This window comes from Camelus bactrianus, chromosome 21 (assembly GCF_048773025.1).
Source record: "Camelus bactrianus isolate YW-2024 breed Bactrian camel chromosome 21, ASM4877302v1, whole genome shotgun sequence".
Lineage (NCBI taxonomy): Eukaryota > Metazoa > Chordata > Mammalia > Artiodactyla > Camelidae > Camelus > Camelus bactrianus.
The window spans coordinates 16,199,096-16,223,273 of record NC_133559.1 but is presented as its reverse complement, the minus strand read 5'-3'; the positions used below and the strand labels follow the sequence as shown (position 1 = coordinate 16,223,273).

The following is a 24,178-nucleotide window of genomic DNA, read 5'->3' as shown; positions in this document are numbered from 1 at the left end:
GTCTGGTTGTAATTAATGCCGTTGCTGCTTGTTAAGTAGTTCGAGATGGTTTCTAACTTACTGGCAAGCAAGGGAATCTTGATTATTACATGGTGGCAGTCACTTGACCTTCCAGGAGTAGGGATTTCCCAATTTGTAAAATATCAGCCTCTCTCCTGGCGGTCTTGTGATTATTATGTAAAATGCCCAGAACCAGGTGTAGCTTTAGCCTTCCTCCTTGTTAAGAACTGACTTGGAAGCATCTTAGAGTGGATAAAAACCACAGAAAATAAGACTCAGGGGGCAATTCAAGGGATGGTGACAATTGTCTTCAGTGGAGTAGGAATACTACCCACAAAGGCAACCACAACAATACGGATATGCTCCCTTCCCTGCCTTGCAGGGATGCGGAGACCAGGGAGGGTGAGGCTGAAGGCGGTTGATGGCAAGGACAGAGGAGATGGTCTGCAGGACACACCAGGACGCACGGGCCGGGGCAAAAGATGGGGACCAGCCAGTCCTAGCCGCGGTCTGGGCCGGGGGCCAAGCCGCTGGACTTGCCGGCAGGCCCTGTTGCACTGCCTCTGGCGGGCCTGGGGGTGGGGGTTACCCAGGCGAGGGTACCCAGCCTGACTCGGGCGCCCTGTCGCCTTCCTCTCTCCGCAAAAGGACACTTCCCTGCTCCAGCCGCGCAGCTCCTGGACGCCCAGCCCGCCGCCTCCCCGCCACCCTCCCAGCAGCTTCCCCCGCTTCTGGGGATGCCTTTCGGCTCTGCGAGCAGCCTCACCGACTGGGGATGCTGCTCGAGCCTCGCCGGCCTCTGGCCGCGTCTATGCTTCCCTCCCCTCCTGTGCACGTTTCCCCAGCTGTCCCCGCCGGGCTCCGCTGGGAAGCTGGCCCAGGCCCCTCACCGCCAGGCCTGGGCAAAGCAGCTGAAGACATCCCCCTCCCACAGCAATTTGGCAGACACACCCAAGTCCACACTGGAGAGAAGAAATACATTCTTCAAATTAGGGTTTGTTTTTTTTTAAAGCATTGAAAAGGGGAGAAAACCATTTTATATAACTATAGACGCCATATATATATATGTTCACATATTATATATATATAATAGATACGCATAGCATTTCTTAATTTATAAATTATATTTTAATAAAATGTCTCTCTCTATATATATTTCCCCTCTCTGCTCTCTGTATTTCACTGTCTCTCTCTGTCTCTGCTCACCACCACCACCACCACCCCCATATATATATATGTACATCCATATCATTTTCCATTAAAAGTTACCCTTCCTGGCCTGGCCATTGGTGATGACAGGAAATGGCCTTCCCAGGAATCATTAACAATATTCCTTATAGTAATGGCTGTAACTGTTGACACATTTATTACTTGCCTGGTTCTGCACTAAGTAAGCTCTTATATGCATTTTTACAATTTCAATCCTCACAGCAATTTTCAGAGAAGTAGGTCTTTTTATCTTGGTCCTATAGGTAAGGAAAGCAAGGTTCCCCAGGATAAAGGAAATAGCCCGAGGTCCCGTGGTGCAGAGAGAGGCTAACAAATCCCGAACTCAAGCCTAGGTTTTTGGACACCAGCTCCTAAACTCCCACTCGCTCCCACTGCATGAGCTCCAGCCTCTCCTGGTCAAAATCCTCACTGAGACGTCGCATCAGCTCTCTAGACAATCTCCCATCGTCCCACTTCAACAACAGAGATAGCCTCCGTGTCAGTCTCCTCACCCCCACTCTCACTTCCCCACCCGATCTGTCTCCAAAGCCCAGGGAGTGAGTTTTCCATGATGCAGATCAGATCCAGGTGCCTTTCAGCTCCCTTACCTTGGCCCTCAACTTCCTGCACCACGGGCCCTGCCGCTGTAGCCTGCACCCACCAGGCTCACCCACACCCGCCTGGTGATTCCTGAAGACAGCAAGCCTGTTCCACTTAGAAATCTCTGCACTAACACGTTGCTTGGCCAGGAATGCTCTCCTTCCTATTTTTCCCTGACTAGTTCTTTCTTGTCACTCAGCTTAAATGTCCCCTTCTCAACCACCCTCTCAAAGGAGCTAGCCAGACACTCCAACACATCATCCCAGGTATCATTTCTGCCTCACACTGATCAGTACCTGACATTTTTCTTTTTCTTTCTGATTTTTCCTTCCTTCACTACAGCGTAAGTGTTAAAGACCAGGAACTTCGTATTTGTCAGCGCAGCACCCAGAACAGCACTGGGCACGTGCTGGGCCCTCAATGATTGCTTATGGGATGAATGATGGTCCTTTCCTTTGCCCTCATGCTAGAATGAGAAAAAAACTGTCTTAAGACAGATAACCCCCAGACAGCAGATGATCTGGAGGTTTTCATACCATTCCTTACATGGCCGCTCCCCCTGTGGAGTTTCAGCAGCTTGGGGCCCGCAGACTCCCCCTCACCTCTGTAAGTCAGCAGGGCTTCATCCAGGAACTCCGCTGCCTTCCGGAAATGCTGGGAGATGTCCACCTCCGGGAAGTCATCGACCTCCACACCCAGGTACTGGATCTCCAGGCCAGTGTAGAACTCAGGCCCAGTGTAGACGCCAGTGCCGTGAGCAGCATTCAGGATGTGGGTGATTCCCAGCCTCTTCAGCCTCGCCTTGTTCACAGCCACGCTCCTGGAGGGAAAGAGGCAAGGATGCTTTTTGCCAAAGTCAGAACTAGAAAGATGCCTTACCACCGAGATGGGGAACCTGCTTCAACCAGGTCAGGAGGGCCACCGCTGGGAGAATGCCTCCTCCTCTGCTCCCCGATGTGCCTGGGACTCACTGCAAATATTGTTATTAAAAAGGACCAGTGACTTGGCCATGGCAAGAAAGAGAAGGGACAGGGAGCTGGGCAGGGGAGGGCAGGAGAAAGAGGAGAACAAGACTGATGTATAAGGAACCCGTTGAATGGTCCAGCAATCTCTAGGTTAAAATCCCATGCCTTGGGGATGGACATTCATCAAGACACAAAAGTGGCAGGCCAAAATAATGATAAAATTTAATAATAAAATTAGGTGTGCTTCACATTGATATGGCATGCTATGTTTTTAAGGTGCTCTCACATGCATTATTTAATTTTATCCTAATAATAAACTCAAGAGGGAGACAGAACCCAACTGTTTTTATTCCCACTTGAAGATTGTAAACATGAATCAGACAGCTTTTATGACTTTCCAGGATTGAAAGGAGAAAAAGACTCTGAATAAGAACTGGGGTTTGGGTTTCTGGCTCAGAGCCTTTTACTGCAGTGGAATGGGTGGGGCTTTGTTTGAAGAGGCCTTGAGGACAGGGTCGCCCAAGAAGGAGCAGAGATCCTTAGCTGGGGATATCTGGAGATGCCTGGGGTCCCTGCTGACCACGATGTGAATGTTTCTGGTTTCACAGAGCTAATTACAGATCACTCAGGACTTGGTGCCCAGCTCTGAGATTCAGGCTCTGGGTGACTGATTACTTCACAGTGGAGCACAAGACCCAGTGCCCAGAGCTATTTTCCCTCTTGCCTGCCCTGGGGGCCCCAAATTCCCTCCCTTGCCTCTAGATATATAGGTAATTACATTGGGAAAACATCTCATTAAATAGTCAATAGATCAGCAAAAAATGAATTTCACAAACCCACGTATCAGTACCATTTATGCACTGACAAAACCACAAAGAAGGAATAGGACATGAGTGAGTTGTTTGGGGTTTTGTTCTGGAAACCACTGATAAACTTTTTTAAAATAACATTTTTTTTTCTGATTATAAAAACCATAAAGGTTTACTGTAGGAAATCTGTACAGTTCAAAAGAAACTTAAGGAAGTAAATGAAAATCACTTTTAGAACCACCTCCTAGAGAGGAGGACTGGAAACTTTATTTCGTTTGTTTCTAATTTGTTGTTTATGCAAAAGCACACACACACACAGACACACACACTGTATATGACCCGATTACTGTATATACGTTGTTGTATAACCGATTTATCCTCTTAATATGTTGTGGACATTTTCATAAGTTGGCAAACATATAGAAAGTCAGTACTGTCAATAGCTCTGAAAGTGCCATGAAATAGCTGTTGTGGATGTCATGGGACAGTGGTGACAGTGAGGTATGTGTCGGCAAGTCACTGGGCAGGGAGGGAGGCCAGGAGAAGGCACCTGGAGGGAGCATGGAGGATAAGCAGCCAGGCTGGCATTACTTCCTGGGGATCGCTGCATGCAGGTGGCCTTCCTCCCAGGTGGGGGCTGGGAGAGTGGTCCGGCAGCGTCCATTTGCTGGTTTGGAGCCTTTGGTGAAGGTTGGGGGCATCTCCTCTCCCTCAGGCAGTACCCACCCAGAGAGGTAGGACAAAGGGTCGTGACCCCCAGGCGTCAGACTCACTTCTCTGCTATGAAGACGTTGGGCCAGACCTCATCCACCTCGTTCCAGGGGGCCTCTTGGCGGTCCCGGACCAAGGCCCGCTGGAGGTCCAGGATGCAGGGGGTGTTGTACAGGCTGGTGTCGTCCATCTTCTCCCTGACGCGGTTGTACAGGTCCTCCACCAGCAGCTGTTCGGCGGACTCCAGCATGCCCGCACACTCTGCCCCGGCTCTGACGCCCCGCGGCTTGAGTTCTACGGGGACAGGCAGCCTTGTCATCAAAGAGGAACACCGCGGCCTTCCCTGCTCCTCAGGAGAACACACTCTCGGCTCGTTTGCTGCTGGGACCCTGGGCATGGGCTGGATGCCAACAGGATCTGATCTGCCAGGAAGGATTTAATGGGGGCCCCCGGGGAGCCTGAGTGGCTGGACCCTTGTGGTCAGAATAAGCAGCCTCGCAGGTGTACTAGCGTAGGAGAAGGGACACCGGTTTCCCTCACTCCCTCCCCCACTTCTCTAAAACTGGCTGATAATTCTTACACCGAGGTGTGAGAAAGACCTGGTATGTGTCCGATTCATGTTTATAAATCCCACAGTGACTCACACAAAATAGATGCTTGGAAGCATTTCCCAAATGAACACACGGCATTCTTTCATCACATAATTCATTCTGTTAGTTCGATCCCTTTACATATGGAATGCAAATAACTCTGGGAGAAGTAAAATTTTCAGCAGTCATTTACCCTAGATCACCTTCTGATACACATTTAATTTACTTCTTTCATTTATTGTCTGCTTCTCCCCATCCACCCCGACTAGAGGGGAGGCTCCTGTGAATCTCAGCCTCCCAGCTTTCCGACAGGTGCCAAAGGTTTGCCATGAGCTCAGATTCTGGTCACCAAACAGCACTCGGGGCCTTCCTGACAACAGCCCAGAAAAGCTCAAACTCCGAATTCAAATTCCATTCACCTGCCTCTCGAGTGAACTTTTTATCTTCTCCTCTTAATGGATTTACTCCCAATTTATCAAATTTTGGGGAAAGTAAGATCTTTTCTTTCTCTAAGGAGATATAAAAGGATGGCAGAGAGCAAAACCTTTCCTTCCACTTAGTAGCCAAAAAATACTGACTAGAGAGAAAGAAGGAAGAATTTAAATAAGAAAGGAGTGTTTTCTGTGTTGGCCATAACCCCTTGCAGGGGCCACCTCTTTCCCTGTTGGGTGAGGAGCACAGCCACATTTGGCAAACAGAGGTGGTCCAACCCTTGGCAGAATGAACAGGTGTCTGTAAGCTGGGCTCACTGCTCAAGGCCTGAGGATCCTGGAGTCCGGGGTTCTGCCCGGGGCTGAGGACTCCATGCCCCTAAAGCTCCCCTCTCCTCTCCTCCCTCGCCTAAACTACTTGGTGGGCCCCCACATCCCTGCATCAGGTCTCAGCTCTAAATGTTCTTTGATATCTGTTTCAAAAGCAGAAAGAAGAAAACCTCTGCAATCCCAGTGCTCTATTTTGTTTAAAAATAGATGAAGCGGTCCTATTTTCTCCATCAGTCCTGGCTCTCCTGGGGTCTTACACGGCAAATGTAAAAGTCCCTCTCTTTCCCTCCACTACTTAAATATTTTTCCTCTATTACATGCAAAAAAAACCACAAAAAAACCCCAAACAAACAATAAGACTCCCCGCTGGCTCATTAAGATATACAGCATTGTCTTCCTCAGCTATTTATATAGCAAGTTGTTTTGATTTCTTCCCCTTCCAGTTTAAAAGCAAATGGCTCAGCTCCCTCATCCCCACTGGGAACTCCTACTTTCCCTAGGTCTCTGGTCCACACCTCAGCCTGTTCCAATCCCACTTCCCTCCCTGCATCAGTTCCTCCCATTTATTTCTACTCCCTGAGGTTTCTTCAGGAGAGAGTGACGCCAGCCATTTCTCCGCTGCTGTTTCTCAGATGTGTGGCATAAGCAGACTCTCCTGAAATCGGAGGGTTCTTCCATGTCCATTTTTACCTCCCTAATCACTAGTGAGTAGGGCAATGTTTTGAAGTATCACCTGGTACATTTTCCTTTTTCTGTAATATACGTATTTTTTTTCTTTCCCCATCACCCTTCAGCCTCTAAGACAAATGAAACTTAGGCTTCACTCCCAGAGATGGGGAGAGTAGATAAGACCTAGGATGAAATTGCCCAGTTTCGGTCTCACTCTAAACGCTGAATATCTCTAGCATCCTATAGACCTGAAAGTGAAGCTTTCAAAGAGAGGATGTGGTTTGCTCACAACCTTTAAAGCCAGACTGTTGCTTATCAAGAACCAAATGCTGGAGAGTGGTCCAGAGAGCAAAGCACAGAGCAGGGACGATGCAGGATGGAAGGTTAGGGAAAGTCCCAACCACACAGGAGGAAAAAAGAACTTTCGGGGCTAGGGTGGTACTGGGAGAAATTTGGAAAGAACCAGACTGGACTCAAGACACCATGGCTTGGCTTAGAGCAAGGTAGCAGAGACCCCAGGTGAGGTGGTAAAAAAAGAGGGAAAAAGTAGTTCTTTGAGAAGATGGGGCCTCATAGGGTTCCCAGATCAACAAGCAACATCAGATAAAATTTCTGGTTCCTCACGAGGTATACAGGAGATTCAGACACCCTCAGGGACCCTGGTGGGGACTCAGAGAGCCAAGGGACTGAGAAAGAGCTGGGGTTACATGGAGAAGGAGCAGCATGTGTGGGTCTCATCACCAGGGAAGTGACCATGGCCACTAGCAGTAGTTGCCAGATGAAGCCCAAAGGCCAGGTGGACCCTGTGTCATTAGCAGGACTCCCTTATCCCACCTCCCACACCAGAAGTGAGAAGACACCCAGGGCAAAGAGAGGAGAAAGGAGAGGAATGAAATCATGAAAGGCTATTTGCCTAAAATTGATTAGAAGAAAAAAAAAAGTCCATCCATTTGGAATGAATACCCTTGAATGAAATACAGTATGTTTTCTGCTCTAAAGTTTACTATGTAGAAATAAACTCACAGACATAGAAATCAAATTTATGGTTACCGGGGGGAAAGCGGGTGGAAAGGGATAAATTGGGAGTTCAAGATTTGCCGATACTAACTACTATATATGAAATAAACAAGTTTACACTATATAGCATGGGGAATTATTTTCAGTATCTTGTAGTAACCCTATAATGAAAAAGAATACAAAAACGAATCTATGTATGTATATGTATGACTGAAACATTACTCTGTACTTCAGAAATTGATACAGCATTGTAAACTGACTATATTTCAATTTAAAAAAAAGGAAAAAAGTCTTTGCAAATTGGAAGCTTAAAAAAAAATACAATTTACTGTGTAAATGTTATCATCCCTCCTTACCCCACCTTTCCCTACCTCCTCCCCATTCATACTTCAGTTTGAAAATCATCTTTAAGCACTGTAGAAATGCGAGTTTAAATCTAGACATCCCCTTGAGCAGAACTGTCTGGATGCTCCTAGCCATTTCTTGGGCTCCCAGGTCTGAGTCTCTAGCATAAGCCACCCCAGGACACCTGAGATTAACTAAGAAATTGAATGAGAGGCCTTAGGGGCAGATTGGAACTGCCTCCCTGGCTTTTGACTAGAGAACTGTTCACACTGATGCATGATAAGTTCCACCTCTGACCCATGAAGGCTGATGAGCAGGGGTTGGAGGAGCTGCCTTCTTTGGATCTGCTCTTCTGAATCTGATGGGAAGCACATTGAGACCTTCCAATGGGCCCCTCTGAGGGTCTCCTGATGACCCGTGGACCCTCCCTACTTCCACCCGGCTTCAGATGGCGTTACCTTCTTTGATGATCTGTTTAGCTGCAACGGCCGAGGAGAGGTGAATGGGCTCCATGAAAATGCTTTCTGTTTCTGCATCCGAGACCATTGAGTACCTGAAAGAAGACAATATTCACTTGAGATGACTCTAGGGAGCAGCTGAATGGGAGGTAATCTTTTTAGACAAGAAACCTGGATCTGATTTTAGCCACGAGTGGAAAACAATGAGAGATAAAGGGAATGCTTTCCCAAGTTTAGGGACCCTGAGAACGCAGAACACCGGGAATCCCATGGCTGAGTCGCCCATCTATTTTTAGACCGGAGTTGGCACCTCTGTGAGTGGATGTTTAATGACACCGTAGTCTACGTTGTGGAGGGAAAAGATTGGGGAGAACATGCACTGATGTGGCTTCACTTTCTCTGCTGTGTCCTTACCTTTGAATGTACTGCTGCTCTTTTTTTTCCTCTTGTCCTGGCCTCCATTATCAATACTATAGGACATCCCTAACTCTGCTTCCGCCAGGATTCTGCTGAACTGGTGGGCTGGGTGGGCTGCCACCATTCCCTCTGTGCCCCATATTTTTTCTCTGCTTAAGGGGAGTGGGCAGGCACAGCACGGAGGGAAATGTGAAGATGTGCTCAACTGCACAGTCCTGATTCTGAACACAAGATATCAAGGGTCAGCCTGAGCCCAGGGATGCAACAGTGTAACTTAGGTAAATGTCAATTTCCCCAAAAGAATTCAGCAGAGGTGTCAAAGGGATCTTTGAGGAACATGGTGAATCAAGGGCAGAAAAAAAGTCAGGACTACATTATAGTGGTAGGTGCCCTCCTCCTTCGTGGGTTCTCCTCTTTTCCAGGTGTCGTGGTGAGTTTTAGGTCTTTTTCACTTAGTCTTTCCTTTACGTCCAGAGAGGATTATAAAAAAATGAGAGGAATTAATGGATACCATTTTTTCCCTGTAAAAATGCCCTCATGCCCCATTCCTTTCATAGTCAGATCTTCCCTGCACCTCATCCCCTAGCAATCACTGATCTGTTTTCTGTCCCTATAGCGTGGGCTTTCCTGGAAGGTTAACTACATGGAATAATACAATAGTCTTTTGGATCTGGCTTATTTCACTTAGCAAAATGCGTCTACAAATCATCCATTCTACTGCATGAATCCGTAATTTGTTCCTTCTTCGTGCTGAATTTTTTGGCACCTCAAGCTATTGCTGGCATCACTGTCATACTGCCCTGAGTCCAGACTGGGTATTCCAAAGGGAAAAATGATACACACTCTGCTGATTTGCTAGTATTTTGAATTCTGGTTTTCTTCCTCAATCTGCCTGCTACTATTTACCTTTCAGAGTCCTCAAACAGCTGCTCTATCCTTCTGTCCAGGTTTTACAGGGCAATCCATGGGAGAGTCTGGGTGGAGGTGTGCTTGCCATCTTACCCAGCACAGGAAATTTGTCCATTGTTGTTGTGCTTTTAAAAGTCTGTAGTCAGTGTGTTTCCTGGTCCTTGTAATTGGCCTATTTTGTCTCTGTGAAAACCCGTAGGATCTTTTCTGGTTTGCAGTGTTTAGAAATTTCCCAGTGATGTCCCTTTGTCTATGGTCATCTACTATGTTGGGAATGGATACCATTTTTGAGTGCCTTCTATGAATTTTATCCTGAAAAATCTCCCACAATGTAGGTATTATGATTCCTGCTATAAGACAAGGAAACTGTGGCTCAGACAGGTTGACGATATTGCCCAAGACAGTAAATAAGTACCAGGAAAAGTTGCAAACAGGGAAGTCCCGCTCTAAGTCCAGTCTTCTCTCCACCGCCATACACTGATACCCTTTTGATTGGAAAGGGGAAATGAGTTGGTTGGTGTATGCAACCCCTGCAGGATCCCCAGGTCCAAGATAGGCTTTGAAACAGAAAAGCACTTGAAGAATACTTGTTAAAAGCATAGATGGACAGATGGATGGATGGACTGGGCTGAGTTGAGCTGAGTGCCGCTGAACAGAATGGAACTAACGTGAGCTCAGCTAAGTCTAGTTGAATTGACTAGCAGAACAATTCTCTTATAGTAGACATCTATCAGAATTCCCCCGGGGAGAATTATGTGATTGGAGCCAGCAGGGCTATGAAGAAAGAAATGTCTTTGACAGAAGAGAGAAGTAGCCTATGACTGTCCCCAGGATGTGGCTAGACCTGCCCCTGTGGCATGAGGGACAGCACAATGTGGCATCACTGTTGGTAGTCCCTGAGGGATTTCCAGGAGCAGCTGTGCCAGATCATTCCTCATCTAGCACCAAGGTCTCTTTGTGACCAGAAGATGTATTTTCGAATAAGCATGACCGGAAGTGGGGGTGAATTAAGAGTGAGGTTTGTGAGATGTTATCCTTGGATACCAGAACCAGAGAGGCCTTTAGCCATCTCGTTGACTGGTAAGGGGAGTAAAGACTTGAACACCCGGTGGGGGCGGACGTGGGCTCTGTAAAAGTAGAGATGAAGTAGTCTTGTTTATCTCTATACCTCCAGCACATGGAAGGTGAGTGACCAGGCAGGTTTTGATGACTGAGTGGATGGTGAGTGGACAGATGGGTAGATGAAAGAACAGACGGATGGCTGGATGAATGGATCGAAATTGCTAGGCACCGGGCAAGGTGTCCACATACCACCCAATGGTCTCCACAGCCCTGCGGACTCGGCCCCTTTCTCCTCTCCAGCCTCAGCTTGCACTGGCTTCCCCTCACCGCTCACTCCTTTCTAGCACACTGGTCTTCTCTGGCTTCCCATCCTCACCAAGTTTCCTTCTGCCCAGGCACTTTGCTGAAGCCCATTTCTACTGCCAGGATGTTCAATCCTCCCCCTCATCACCCATCTTTTAGATGTTAGTTCAATCCTCATTTCTTTGGGGAATTCTTCCCTGATCTCCACCTCTCACTGCACCATACATCGTTCCTTTGCGGCACGTCTATCAGATGTAACTTTCCATTTTTTAAAGAAATTATTTGATAAATAACTGTCTTCTGCACTAGACCATACCCTCTATGAGGCAAGGACTATGGCAGGGTATTTTGTGAACTGTTGTGTTCCTATCGCCTAGTGTAATGTCTGCCTGATAGAGATTCTCTGACTCACTGATTGAATTTGTCCTCAGTGTGGTGACATATTTAAGGGAATGTGGTAGGTACTATTGACAACAGCATTTATCAAGTATTTGCAACTTGCTCATCACCTTACTGGGATACCAGTAGCAAGCCCAGGAGCAAATCCAGGGTCTGGGCTATGTTCTGCCCATGCTCACTCCCTGCCCTCCTGAGGCCAGGATGTATACAATCTTGGGGGCCTATATTGGCAATCAGCAAGTTTTTCTTATTGTGGATTAAAGGTGGCCCCAGATCTGTGACACTCTTCGCATAGAGTGGTAGGGTCGATGTCCACTTCCCTGGAATCTGAGTGGTCTCTGCGACTGCTTTCACAACAGAATATGGTGGGAGTGACATCACGCCAGTCTCTGAGCCTGGGTCTTAAGGGCAGTTTTCCCCTCCTGGCTTTCTCTTTGGAAGCCCTGAGCTGCCGTATAAGAAGTCAGATGATCCCAACCAACCCCAAGACCACCAAGTTGGCAGGGCGAGGTCAACAGTCCCTGCCAAGCTCTCAGCCAACAGCCAGCCACGTGGGTGAGCCTCTTAGAGGGACGTCCTTCACCCCTTGGGCCACTCCAGTTGACCCCACATGACACACAGACAAGCTGCCACGTCCGGTCCTGTCCAAATTCCTACCGGAAAGGGGAGCAAACTAAAATCTTTGTCTTAAGTCATTACATTTGGGGGTAGTTGTCAGGCAGCCACAGACAGCAGCAACAGCACTGTTCCCAGGGCTAAGAAGTGAATTCTGAGCGCTAAGGCCCTCTTCTCCCGACAGTAACACAGAGCAGAGCTAGTAAGTATCAGTAACCCACCTCAGTGTGTTGCAGTCGGGAGGTAACAACAAAGTCATCCCAGTGTGACAGTAAGCCCTGACACCATGCCAGGCCCTGAGGATGTTCTGGGCCCAGGAACCAATGCAGTCTCGGTTTAAGAACATCAACATTTCATAAAACTAGAGCCAGAGACTTAAATTTTATATAAATATGAGTTACGCTTCCATTTCAACAATATTTACTGAAGGAGTTTTATTTATCGATAATTAATTTATCAATAATTTAAATTTATTGGTAAATGCTATTATTCATAAAATAATTATTTTGTTTATTAAGGGTCAGGATTATGTAAAAATGAGGTTTAGGATGAAAAATCAAAACAAACCCCAGACAGGGTAATTAGCTGAGAATGCTTGTGTTACTACGGGACTGGTAAGGGCTTCCTCCTGTCATGGCCCTCAGTCCTCCCAGAGGTCAGTTTTCTCTGTTCATCTGCGGGCCTTCAGGGCTCTGCCTTCTGGGGAGGCTACAGGCACAAACTGAGAAGAGACACAGGAGGAGTCCTCAGCAGTCAGGTGTGCAGAAAGGCCTGGGCCAGGAACTCAGCAGGTGGCGTCCCCGGGAACCCCGCCTGGTACCGCCTGTCTGAGAGCCCTTGATCCTGCCATTTTCCCTAAACAATGTTGACTTCAGATTGTGTAGATTTGGTTTCATGTGACAAATGCCAGGAACTGACCATCTGTCCTGAATATACCTAAACTCTGAGGCTGTAGGTTTCACTGGGGAAAATTTGAAATTAAATTCTGAAAATAGAAATGGCAGAGAAACATCCTCCCTTCTTGTTGGTGGTAAAGACTGAACTTCATTCAGCTCAGGAGTCGGTAAATCTGAGAAATCACATTTGAAGACTAACCAGGACACTTTTGGGAAGCTGGAGGTTTTATGATTGAGAAAAGAGGGGGGTTAAGATCAGATTCCCTCCCCAGCCCCACAATGTGTCCGTTTTGGCTGCTGATACACAATTGTGAGCAACAGTAAACTCAGCTCAACATCCTCCAGGGTTGAAGGTAGGATGTAAATTACTAGCACTTTTATGAGTTAACCTGTTATGAGAGAAGGAAATGTAAACCTAACAGTCCTAAGACTGTTTCTGCCAAAGACACGGTTTACTGAGTCGAATAAAGAAGGTGTAGGACCTGAAAGGACTTGCGTGGAGAGCAATGTTCCAGCGTTGAAAAGCAGCTCCCTTGTTTTCCATGGAGAAGCAGGATTGCAGAGAAAGAAAAGAGGAAGGAGGCTGAGATCTGGACAAGTGGCCCTGTTTATATCTGCAAGGTCAGTGAGATAGCAGCCCTAGAGGTTTTGATTTATGACCGTGTCTGCGCCTCCACCCGCGTGTCTGAGATGGAGTGCGACTACTCTCACACCGTGATTGGAAAGCAGCAAGGGCTGGCTGTTCAGAAAGACCGGCAGGGAAAGAGGGGCTCTAGGATCGATACACACCTCATCACAGGCTCAGGAAGCAGCAGCTAGAAAGCCTTGAGGGTGAATTGAAAGAGAAACAATAAAGCAGAATTTGATGGACTTCCTAACCAAGAGCAGAGACGGGGAGCAGCTTTCTTTAAACCTGTGTTTTTCAAAATTGCAGACGTCATCCATTAGTGTATTGTAAAATCAACGGGTTGTGCCTAGTATCTGGAAAGAAAGAAAGAAAGAGAGGGAGGGAGAGAGAGAGGGAGGGAGAAAGGAAGGAAAGAAGGAAGGAAGGAAGGAAGGAAGGAAGGAAGGAAGGAAGGAAGGAAGGAAGGAAGAGAGGAATACAATAGAGAATAGTACCAACCATTGTAAAGATAAGTATAATTTTGTGAAACCTTTTTAAAATTTACATATATCTGTATGTATACCCTGAGTAAATGGCATGTCCTACAGTGGATTACAGTTGGCAAAGTTTGAAAGCCACTTTTTAAAACCAGTTACCAGGTTGAAAAGACCCAGAAGGGAATGGAATTGGGGGTCCTCCAACTCAGACCTCCTGACAGCTGATCACCTCCTTTCAATGAGTTCCTTGGAATGAAAATGGAGGCAGAGGCCCAGGAAGGGGGTGTCTTTCTTGATTTGGCTTTTGCAAAAAAGGAACAGGTTTCTGAGCTTCAGTGAAGTTGACGACACAGGCAAAGTTCAGGCTCCAAGGAAGGAGAGAAATCAGGAAAGCAAATTGATTTTTAGCAAATTGCTTCCAGCAGGCTTCATGAAAGAGCCAAGGCAGAAAATTTTTCACAGAAAAAGAAATATAAAACAGTAAGGGTAAGTGGGAGGAGCCATTTCCCAAGGACGTGCGATGGGGACACACAGACCTGACATTCCATGCCCCCCTCTCCTGCCCCGCCGCCACCACCAGGCACACACTGACCTCAAGATAGGAAAAGCAAGCAAAGCACAGTCAAGGATCTTTGCAGAAAGTGGAGGGGAATATGCCACCAAGAGAGACGGCCTGACTAGATCAGCATAGAGTTCTAAAACATCTCAACGGCTTGAACAATTCAAATCTGAAGCCAAAGAGAGAAATGAATTTAAAAAAATTGTGTGTGTGTGTGTGTGTTTAATGAGGGGAGGTAATTAGGTTTATTTGTTCATTTATTTATTTAATGGAGGTACTGGGAATTGAACCCAGGACCCTTATGCATGCTAGGCATGCACTCTACCACTGAGCTATACTCTCCCACAAGAAATGGATTTTGACTTGGAAAGATAGAATAACAGAAAAACATTCTTTAAGTCAGAACAAGAGAAAGATAAAGTCTGACCCTTTATTTGGAAAAGAAGAGAAATCTGGTCATAGCTAAGGAGGAAGAGGCAGAGGCAGGCTCCTAGACCACCTGCATGGGAAGGCTTGGCAGGTCATGGCCTCCTGTCTTGAGGTTGGTTTGCACCCCAAGCACACTGATTTCTTAGACTGTGTTCATCTCGGTGACTGGGAGGTCTGATGGAGATTATGGATACCAGCAAAGCTGCCACCAAGCTGCCCCATTGGATGGGGGCGGTTTATATTTTAGTGTTGTTTTTTTTTTCAAAATTCCAAACTCATCTCCCCCAACTCTTCCCCTTTGGTAACCATAAGTTTGTTTTCTATGTATGTGAGTCTATTTCTATTTTGTAAATAAGTTCATATATATCATTTTCACATATAAGTGATATGACTCTGTCTGACATACTTAGTATGACAATATCCAGGTCCAACTATGTTGCTGCAAATGGCATTATTTCATTCTTTTTTATGGCTGAGTAGTATTCCACTGTGTATGTATGTCTCTGTGTGTGTATATATATATACATACATACATACCACATCTCATATTTCAGTGTTAATTCATGAATTACCTCAGGGAGTTTGCCTAGCTGGGAGATGGATGCATCTCTAGCTGCAGGTTTTCCTCCAGGGAGAGTGACTCATGGTGGCTAGGTTTGAATTTAAGGTATTGGAAGTCAATGTCTAAGTCAGGCAAAAATGAAGGCTTGACACCTCTAGCCACTGTCTACACCCCTTGTCAGGTTCTTAATCCACTCTAGGATGAGATTTACAGGTGAGGCTGGAAATGTTGAGACTTCCTGCCAGAACAGCAAGCATACTTCATCCCCAAACTAACTCTGATGGATTGGCAGTGGCTGTTTGCAACACCTAGTGGACTTTTGCAAGGCCCTATCCTGACTCCACAGAAAAGAGTCCAGATGTGTCACCAAAAGAGCTGGATCGAAAGTTGCAGTGGGTTGAATGGGATCAGCCAAAGATGTCTCTCAGAACCTGTGAATGCAGTCTTATTTGGAAAAAGGATCTTTGCACAGATAATGAAGTTAAGGATCTTGAGATGGGATCATCATGGATTTGGGTAGGCCATGAACCCAGAGGTGTCACTTAAAAAGGACACAGAGAAGAGACAGAAGAGATGGCCATATGAACACAGAGGCAGAGGTTGGGGTTAAGCTGTCACAAGTCAAGAAACTCCTGGAGCCAACGAAGCTAGGAAGAGGCAAGGAAGGAGTCTTTCCTGGAGCTTCTCAGGGAGGATGTCCCTGCTGACATCTGGATCTCAGACTTCTGGCCTCCAAAATTGTGATAGAATATATCCATACTATTTTTAAGCCACTCAATTTGTGATGATTTTTTACAGTAGTCCTAGGAAACTAGCACTGAGAGTCTGCTGATGGGATATTTGCTGACTCAGAGCATAATTTAGTTTAAAAAAGCCCAAGCCTTTAGCTCAAGGAATATAACAAGAAGGATAGAATTTCAGGCACTTATTAAGTATAGGGAGGGCTGTCCAGCCCTGGGGGATGGCTGGTTACTTAGAATAGAGTCTTTGCTTGTGGCAGAATTAGAGAAACATCATGTTTTCACTGGAGTGTGTGGGATTCTGGTGAATTAAGTATTTCTTGATATCGTGAGTTACTAGGAAGAATTGATTGTCAGATATCTTCCTCTGGAAGGAAAAGGGAAGAGAACCACCATTTATCAAATACCTAATGTATCTATCTATATATTATATTATAATAATGGGTGTGATGTATGTAATATATATTATAAACAATATGTTACATTACATTGTTTAATCTCTACCACTGGGTAAAACTGGTATTCCAATCTTACGACTAAGTAATTTACGTAAGTTCTAATAATGGCTAATAAGTGGGGGAACAGAGCTGACCTCAATTTTGGCCTCAATTATACCACGTAAGTTCTTCCCACATCACCATATGGCCCCCTAGAAGAGAGTTTTATTTCTCTTTTCATAGCTTTAAAATAGCACACAGCTTTATCTGAGGTATAATTGTTACACAAACAGCACATGTTTAAAATGTACAGATTGGTAAGGTCTGATATGTGTATACGCCCGTGAAACCATCACCATGATCAACATTGTGATATTCACCATCACCCCAAAGTTTCATGTCCCTTTGTAAATCCTCCCTCTACCCACTCCCTACTCCACACTCCTCAGACAAACCCTGATCTGCTTTCTGTCACTACAGAGATTCATTTGCATTTTCTAAAATGTTCTATAAATGAAATCATATGCTATGCACTCTTTTTTGATTGCTTTCATTGAGCAGAATTATTCTGGGATTCATCTATGTTGTTGTATGAATCAATGATTCATTCCTTTTTTACTGCTGAATAGTATTCCAGCGTATAAATATACCACAGTGTATTTATCCATCCACTTATTGATGGACATGTGGCTTGTTTCTAGGCTGTTACAAATAAAGCTGCAGTGAACATTCATGTACAAGTCTTTGTATGAACATAGACTTTAATTTCTCTTGGGTAAACACCTAGGAGTAGAATGATTGGATCATATACATATAGGTGTATGTTTATCTTTTTAAAAAACTGACTAACAGTTTATAAAATGGTGCTACCATTTTACATACCAGCCAGCAGTGGGATTGTTCCAGGTCCTCCATATTCTCACCAACTTGGTAAGGTCAACCTCTTAAATTTTCTAATAGGTATGTAATAGTATATCACGGTGATTTTAATGTTCACTTCCCTAATGACTAAGGATTTTGAGCATCTTTTCATGTGCTTATTTGCTTTCCATGTATCTTCTTTGGTGAATTATCTGTTCAGATCTTTTGTCCATTTTTTTTTAAAGTATCATATTTTATTTTTTGAAGTTTTTTTGTGGGGGAGTAGGTAGTTAGGTTTATTCATTTGTTTTTAGAGGAGGTACTGGGGATTGAACTCAGGACCTCCTGCATGCTAAGCATGTGTCTACCACTTGAGCTATACTCTCTGCCCCTCATCCATTTTTAAATTGAGTTGTGAGTTTCTTTTTAATTGAGTTTTGAGAGTTTTTAAAAGTTTCCTATTAGCATGATTGGCTTTTATTTTATTTATTTATTTATTATTATTATTTTTTGGTTGGAGGGAGGTAATTAGGTTTATTCACTTATTTATTTTTAGAAGAGGTACTGGGAATTGAACCCAGGACTCATACATGCTAAGCATGCACTCTACCACTTGAGTTATATCCTCCCCACCAAGAGCTGTTTTTTCTTTTTTTTAATATGTTTTCCATATGAGTTCCTTACCAGATATGTGATTTGCGAATTTTTTTTTCCCAGTCTGTGAGTTATCTTTTCATTATCAAAGATACTGTAGCTGCATTCATTTGGGCTGGTTTAAGCCTGGTTTTGTGTAATGCGTGTTTTAGGGAGAGGTGGGTTGGATGATGTCTCAAAAGCCAATGCAGCTGTGCTAATTTATACCTTAGATATGATGATTATTGCAAGAAGGGATAGCCCATGAGTTGTCACTGTGTGTTTGTCTTCCTTGAAAATGTCTGAAAAGGGCTAGCCGATTTGGGATCAACTTCTAAAAATCAATCGCTAAGGAGTATACTGTACACAAACCAAGAAGGGCATCAAACTCAATAGGATTCAGGAGGAGTTCCTGAGAAGCCACAGAAGATTTGCTCTATATGTGGGGCCAGGGTTTTCCACAAGTAAATGGGGCTTTCGGGCTGAGCCCTTTTTTGGCTAGGAGGGGGACTGGCAGCTGGAAGGGCTAAGAACTGAATGCTGTTGAAATCTCTCTGTTAATAAATGCTTTTGTCTAGTGGCAGGTTCAACTTATGGGCAACTCTGAAACCAGCAGAATTGATCTTCCCTGCCTCCTACCTCCCCTTGCAAGGATCCACCTTCCACCTTCCCAGCCAGCACTCACGGATTGCCTTCCCCAACCAATAATCTGAGACGCTTAATCCATTTAAGAAAACGCCTGTTCCCTAGGGCAGTGTTTAAATATATATACCAGCCATTATTTGTCTAACCTACTGTTAACTGAACAGTTCATCACATTGTTTAAACATTCTATATTCTTAATGACTGTTAACTGTTAACACATTCTAGTACCAGTCCTTCTCATCTGGGGCACACGTGTACTTATTTCTGTTACGTTTGTATCAGGAGTGAGCCTAATGGGTCAAAGGACAAGCGTACCTTTAGCTTTAGTAGATACTATGAAATAGTTTTCCAGATGGTTGTACTAATTTACACCCTTACCAGCAATGAACAGGAGAGCCCTGACTGTCTCACATCCTCATTAATATTTGCTATTGTCAGTCTGTAATTTTAGATAGTTTGGTGAGTATGTAGTAGTAATGAACTGTGGTTTCAATCTGAATTTCTATTATCCATATATTTCAATATATCCTATTCCACTTGCTCTCTTTACAGTGTGACCTTGATCCTCCACTTGCCTCCTTTTGAACCTGTGTGGTCGTTCATGTGACTTTTTTTTGAGGCTAGATCGTGTAAATCAGTGCATTTCTGTCCTGCTCCCTTGGATGCTAACTCTTGGAACTTTGATTGTATATTTTTGGTTTCAGTGATTTCTAGCTTAATTCTGCAATGGGCAGAGAACATGTTTTGTATAATTTCAAGCATTAAAAGTTTGTTGATACACAAATGGCCCAGCATATGACCTTTCTAGTAAAAATTCCATGTGTGCATGATGAGAATGTATATCCCGCTTTTGTTGGGTACATGTTCTATAAATGCTGATTAGGTTAATTTTTATTGTTTTCTTTAAATCTCTTATACTCTGATTTTTTTTTTGCCTCATTTTATCAGTTGCTGAGATTGTATTTTTAAAAAAGCGCATTTGACTAAGATTGCAGATTTTAATATTTTCTTTAGTTCTGTCAATTTTTTTGCTTTATATATTTTGAAGCTGTTATTAGATTATAGAAATTTAAAATGAATATATCTACCATATGGTGAATCCAACCTTTGATCATTATGCAACATCCTTCTTTGCCCCCAATAATGCTATCTTAAAGTTTTCTTCGTCTGATATCAGTAACTCACATCCCTGGCTTGCTTTTAGTTAGTGCTTGCAATTGTGGCAGTTTGTCCTTTCCAAAGATGGCCACAGTGTTTCCCATCCCACTTGCTCTCTTTATAGTGTGACCTTGATACTCCATCAGTGGAGTGGTGGAGCTTATGTTGTTGTCTCCTTCTGAACCTTTGTGGCCCTTTATGTGACTTCTGAGGCTAGATCAAGAAAATTAATGCCCTTCTGTCCTGTTCTCTTGGAAGTCAGCTACCACGATGAGAAACCCCACACTGGCCCACATGGAGGGATCATAAGAAAAGATCGCGTTAGGTGTTTGGGCCAACAACCCAGCTGAGGTCCCAATGTGAAGTGTTAAAACATGTGAAGATGCCTCTCTGACACCAGCCCCCCGCTGTTGAGTCACTCCCCACCTTAAAATCATCCCCAACCTCCAAGTCTTTCCAGCTGAGGCCCCAGACATCTTGAAGCAAAGACAAGCCACACCACTGCTCCTTCCAGGCGCAGTGAACACCATCTCCTGATTGTGACTATAATAAAAAGGTTGTTTTATGCCACTAAATTTTGAAGTTGTGAGCAATAGTAACCAGAACAGTGTAGTATAAGTTTTCTATCCTTTGTTAACCTTTGTACATCTTAATTTTTTAAGATGTGTCTCTTATAAAAAGTATGCAGGCTTGTAAAAAAAAATTGAGTCTGACAATTTTTCTCTTTTAATTGGAGGATTTAGTCTATTTATGTTATAGTAATAACTTATTTGAGTTTAAATTTTCCATCCTAGTATTTTCTTATTATTTATTATGCTGTTTGTGTCTTCTTTTTCCTCTTATTTTGGACTGATTATATTTTATTATTGCATCCTCCCCTCATTAGCTTGCTAGTTATACATTCTAAATAACTTTTAACAATTACACTAGAAATTACAAAATGCATCCTGGACTTTTCATTCAAATTTAAAGTTTCACATAACCTCTCAAGATAACCGTCACTAAGCTGAGAGAATGAAGCATGTAGACAAGGAAGCAAAGAAATAAATTAGGACCAAAAATTATATCTAAGAAAGAACTTCAGGTGTGACTTCTGACGCATGGAGTTGTTAGGTCTCTGGATCCAAAACCAATTATGTTTTTGAAGGGATCGTATTTTCCAAAAAACCATGAGCCTTAGAAAGCCTCAGGTGTTGTAAGTTTTAAAATAGCTGTTGGATCCCCAAGTTTCAGAAAAAAGCAAGAAACCGTCTGCAACAGCTTTACAGCCTTCCAGGGAGACACCCTCTCCGACCTGACTTGTCACCAGGCTCTCCAGCCCACCCCCACCCCCCGCCACGGCTGGAGGGGCGCGGGGCTCAGCGAGGGCACACTTACTGGCTGGGGGAGGGGCTCCGGAGGTACCGCGCCTGCACGGCCCTCACGTCGGCTTCATCCTCTTCGCCTGGGACCACCTGCTCCTCCTCTGGGTCCCCACTGGTCGCCATGACAGCCTGTCAGCCTCTGTAAGTTTGGTGCGGAAAAAGCCAGTCAGGGACTCTGGTTCTGGAGGTTTTGTAGGGGGGAAAGAGGTGTGTCCATGATGTCACCTGGGTGGAACTAGGAATGGGAAAGTCACTACATGTGAGCAGCCTGATGGAGAAAGGACCTGTGGGGAACACCAGGCAGACTTGGCCCGGCTATTATCAGGACACCAAGATGCACGGCCCACCTTGAAGTCACAATATTTCAGAAGTGACAACTTGGTTCCTTCCACAGACACCAGCAAGAAAGCAGCGAGGGGGACCAGAAGTTTGCCTTAACTATAACTGAAGCAGTTGAAAACCAGTGAATTCCCCAGACAAGAATGATCTTTCTTTAAACCTCCTGGGGGCTCTCTCTCTCTCTCACACACACACCTTTTGTGTCTACCAGGGGAGGTGCCTTCTTCAGTGTCTCTAACCAAGGCCACAGGAGTCATTGCCTTTGGCTCAGGCGCCCTCCCACAGCCTATTAAGGAACATGCAATCCCCCAGGAGCTGGTCCCAGACATGGCTGGGCCCTGACTCCCCGGCCAGAGCTGCAGCCCCATTGCTTGTAAGTCCTGGGCTCAGAGGACAAAATGAACGGAGAAGCACACTCACCGCTGATCTGCCTGTATCTCCACACCAAGGGGCAGTCACCCAAGGGTGAGGGACCCAGATGAAATGACCAGAAGCTCCGACAGGCGAGAGGGACCAACCTCCCTCCTCTCTTCGGTTCTTCTTCTTTTGAGGGGCAGGACAGCTGTGAACAGGAAACCTTAGCTACCTTCTAAATTTAGCCTCAGGCCCCTCAGCCTGGCAGATCTCTAGGAGGAAGGAATGCAGCCTCAGGTCTGGGTCCCAAAAGCAGGCCCCAGTTAACTCTTTCCCTCCTGGCTGATTCTCTGGGCGCTGACACTGAGCAGCAGAGGTGGGAGAAGTTCATGCTTTGTAGACAGAGAGACCTAAAGAAAAGTTTTGCTTTGGGCTCTCTCTTCATAGCCTCCTGCCTGGGGCTGCCTATTCAAAGTGCTTCCAGAAGATAATGAAAAGCCAAGGACCCAGAAGAATAAAATAAACTGTACTTCAGCCCCATGTCAGCTTAGAGGGGGCTGGAGAAAAAATACCAGATGTATGGAATGAGGAGGGTCCTCTGAGAGAAGATGGGGGAGAACCACAGTGTGACGTAAGGGTGGTCGTTGCTTGTGACCAGGGCTCCATTGCTTTGAACAGAGAGGACTCAGGACAGTGAAGTGGACAGCTGTGTTCTCCTTTCCACAACCGCTGTCCCACACTCACACCCCACAGTGATGGTCAGTTGGCAACCGTGAGTGATATAAACATTCCATGAGTTTCATAAACTTCAGATGAGCTCATAGCCCACTCTAATCCACTACAGTAACGCTCAGCATCATTATAATCAAAGCAAGCCCAGTAGCCCAATAGTTCACTTCCTCACCCCACACATTTTATAGTGATCCCATTCCTCCATCCATCCATCCATCCATTTGTCAACTGTGCACAAACATCTACTGATATCTACTCTGTGTCGGACTCTATACTTGACCAAAGTTACTAAGACACATAATTACATGGTTAAAATGGCGTTTCCTCCTGGTGACATCGAACAATGCCTGGCACATAGTATCATTAACAACCGGCTGAATAAATGAATGAGCTCACAGTTTATTAGGAGGTATGAGACACACACCAAAAATAACTCAGGCATAAGCCAGAAGGTAGTTAGTGTCCTAAAAGAGACCCAGAGTGCTGTGTGAGTTCAAAGGCGGGAGAGAGCCCTTCTGGCTGAAGTAGTCAGGAAAGGCTTCATGAAAGAACAGATAATGTATGAGCCGGCTTTTAAAAGCGCATGTTGGATTATAACAACAGATATGGTAGCGGGGAGGCATTCCAGAAGGGATGGCGTAGACAGAGTTCTGGGGTGGCAAAAATTAGTTTTATACAGTGGTTAGAGCTCTGAAGAAAGAAACAGTTGTGTGCAGAGACTTGGCGGAGCTGGGATGGGGGCTCTTTGGACAGAGTGGGCCAGGAAGGCATCTTTGAGGAGGGTCATGGCACCACCAGTGACCAGTTGCCAAACCACTATCCTGGTGTCAAAATAGGGGCTTAGTGAGTGACTGCTGAAGAATGGAAGAATGACCACAACTGAGTAACCACGGGGCTTCAACTCAGCTCCAGACTTCAAGGTTCCATAAGAAGGAAAGGTGGTATGACAGAGAGGTGAGATGGACGAGGGAGGGAGGGAAGGGGAAGGGAAGGACTGAAGGATGGCATCTGTCAGGGCAAGGTTCAAGATGACAGAGCCCCAGCATGGGGAAGCAGAAGGTGGATGGGAGGTGGGGAAGGAAAGATGGAGAGCTAACACATCTAAGATGGGCAACAGATAAGGAGGGAACCACTCAGGAGGAGAGAGGACAGAGGGCCTCTGTCTTCTTTATACCCTTTGTCACCACCCCTGAACTCACAGAGGGTGACATCTGGACCACTGGAGTGGTAGACTAGAAATCACGAAACCACTTACTAGCTATGTGACCTTGGAGATCGCACTTAAATTCCTTGAGACTCACATCCGTGTTTGTAAAATAGAGAATCACAAAACTCACTTTCCCATTTTGTTCTGACCACCCAGTCTAAGGTGGGACCCCCTTCTGCTGCCCTAGTTGCCTTACCTAGGCCGTTTTCCAGGTTATGTTCCCCGTAGCACTAACACTCTTGAAGTAGAGTGACCAGCCATCCCAGTTTGCCTGGGACTGAGAGGTTCCTGGGATATAGGACCTTCTGTTTTAAAAGTG

General features: G+C 45.2%; 1 protein-coding gene across 1 annotated transcript in view; it reads right to left on the bottom strand.

Moving 5' to 3' along the window:
- Positions 1 to 22,145, bottom strand: part of STYXL2 (serine/threonine/tyrosine interacting like 2) — a 28,175-nt gene extending 6,030 nt beyond the window's left edge. The window contains exons 1-5 of the mRNA XM_010953807.3: positions 21,987 to 22,145; positions 21,241 to 21,366; positions 8,135 to 8,229; positions 4,357 to 4,588; positions 2,412 to 2,629 (exon numbers count right to left, since the gene is read on the bottom strand). Of these exons, the coding sequence (XP_010952109.2) occupies positions 2,412 to 2,629; positions 4,357 to 4,588; positions 8,135 to 8,229; positions 21,241 to 21,350 (655 nt within the window). The 5' untranslated portion in view covers positions 21,351 to 21,366; positions 21,987 to 22,145. The remainder of the gene's footprint in view (positions 1 to 2,411; positions 2,630 to 4,356; positions 4,589 to 8,134; positions 8,230 to 21,240; positions 21,367 to 21,986) is intronic.
- Between the last annotated feature and the right edge of the window lie 2,033 nt (positions 22,146 to 24,178).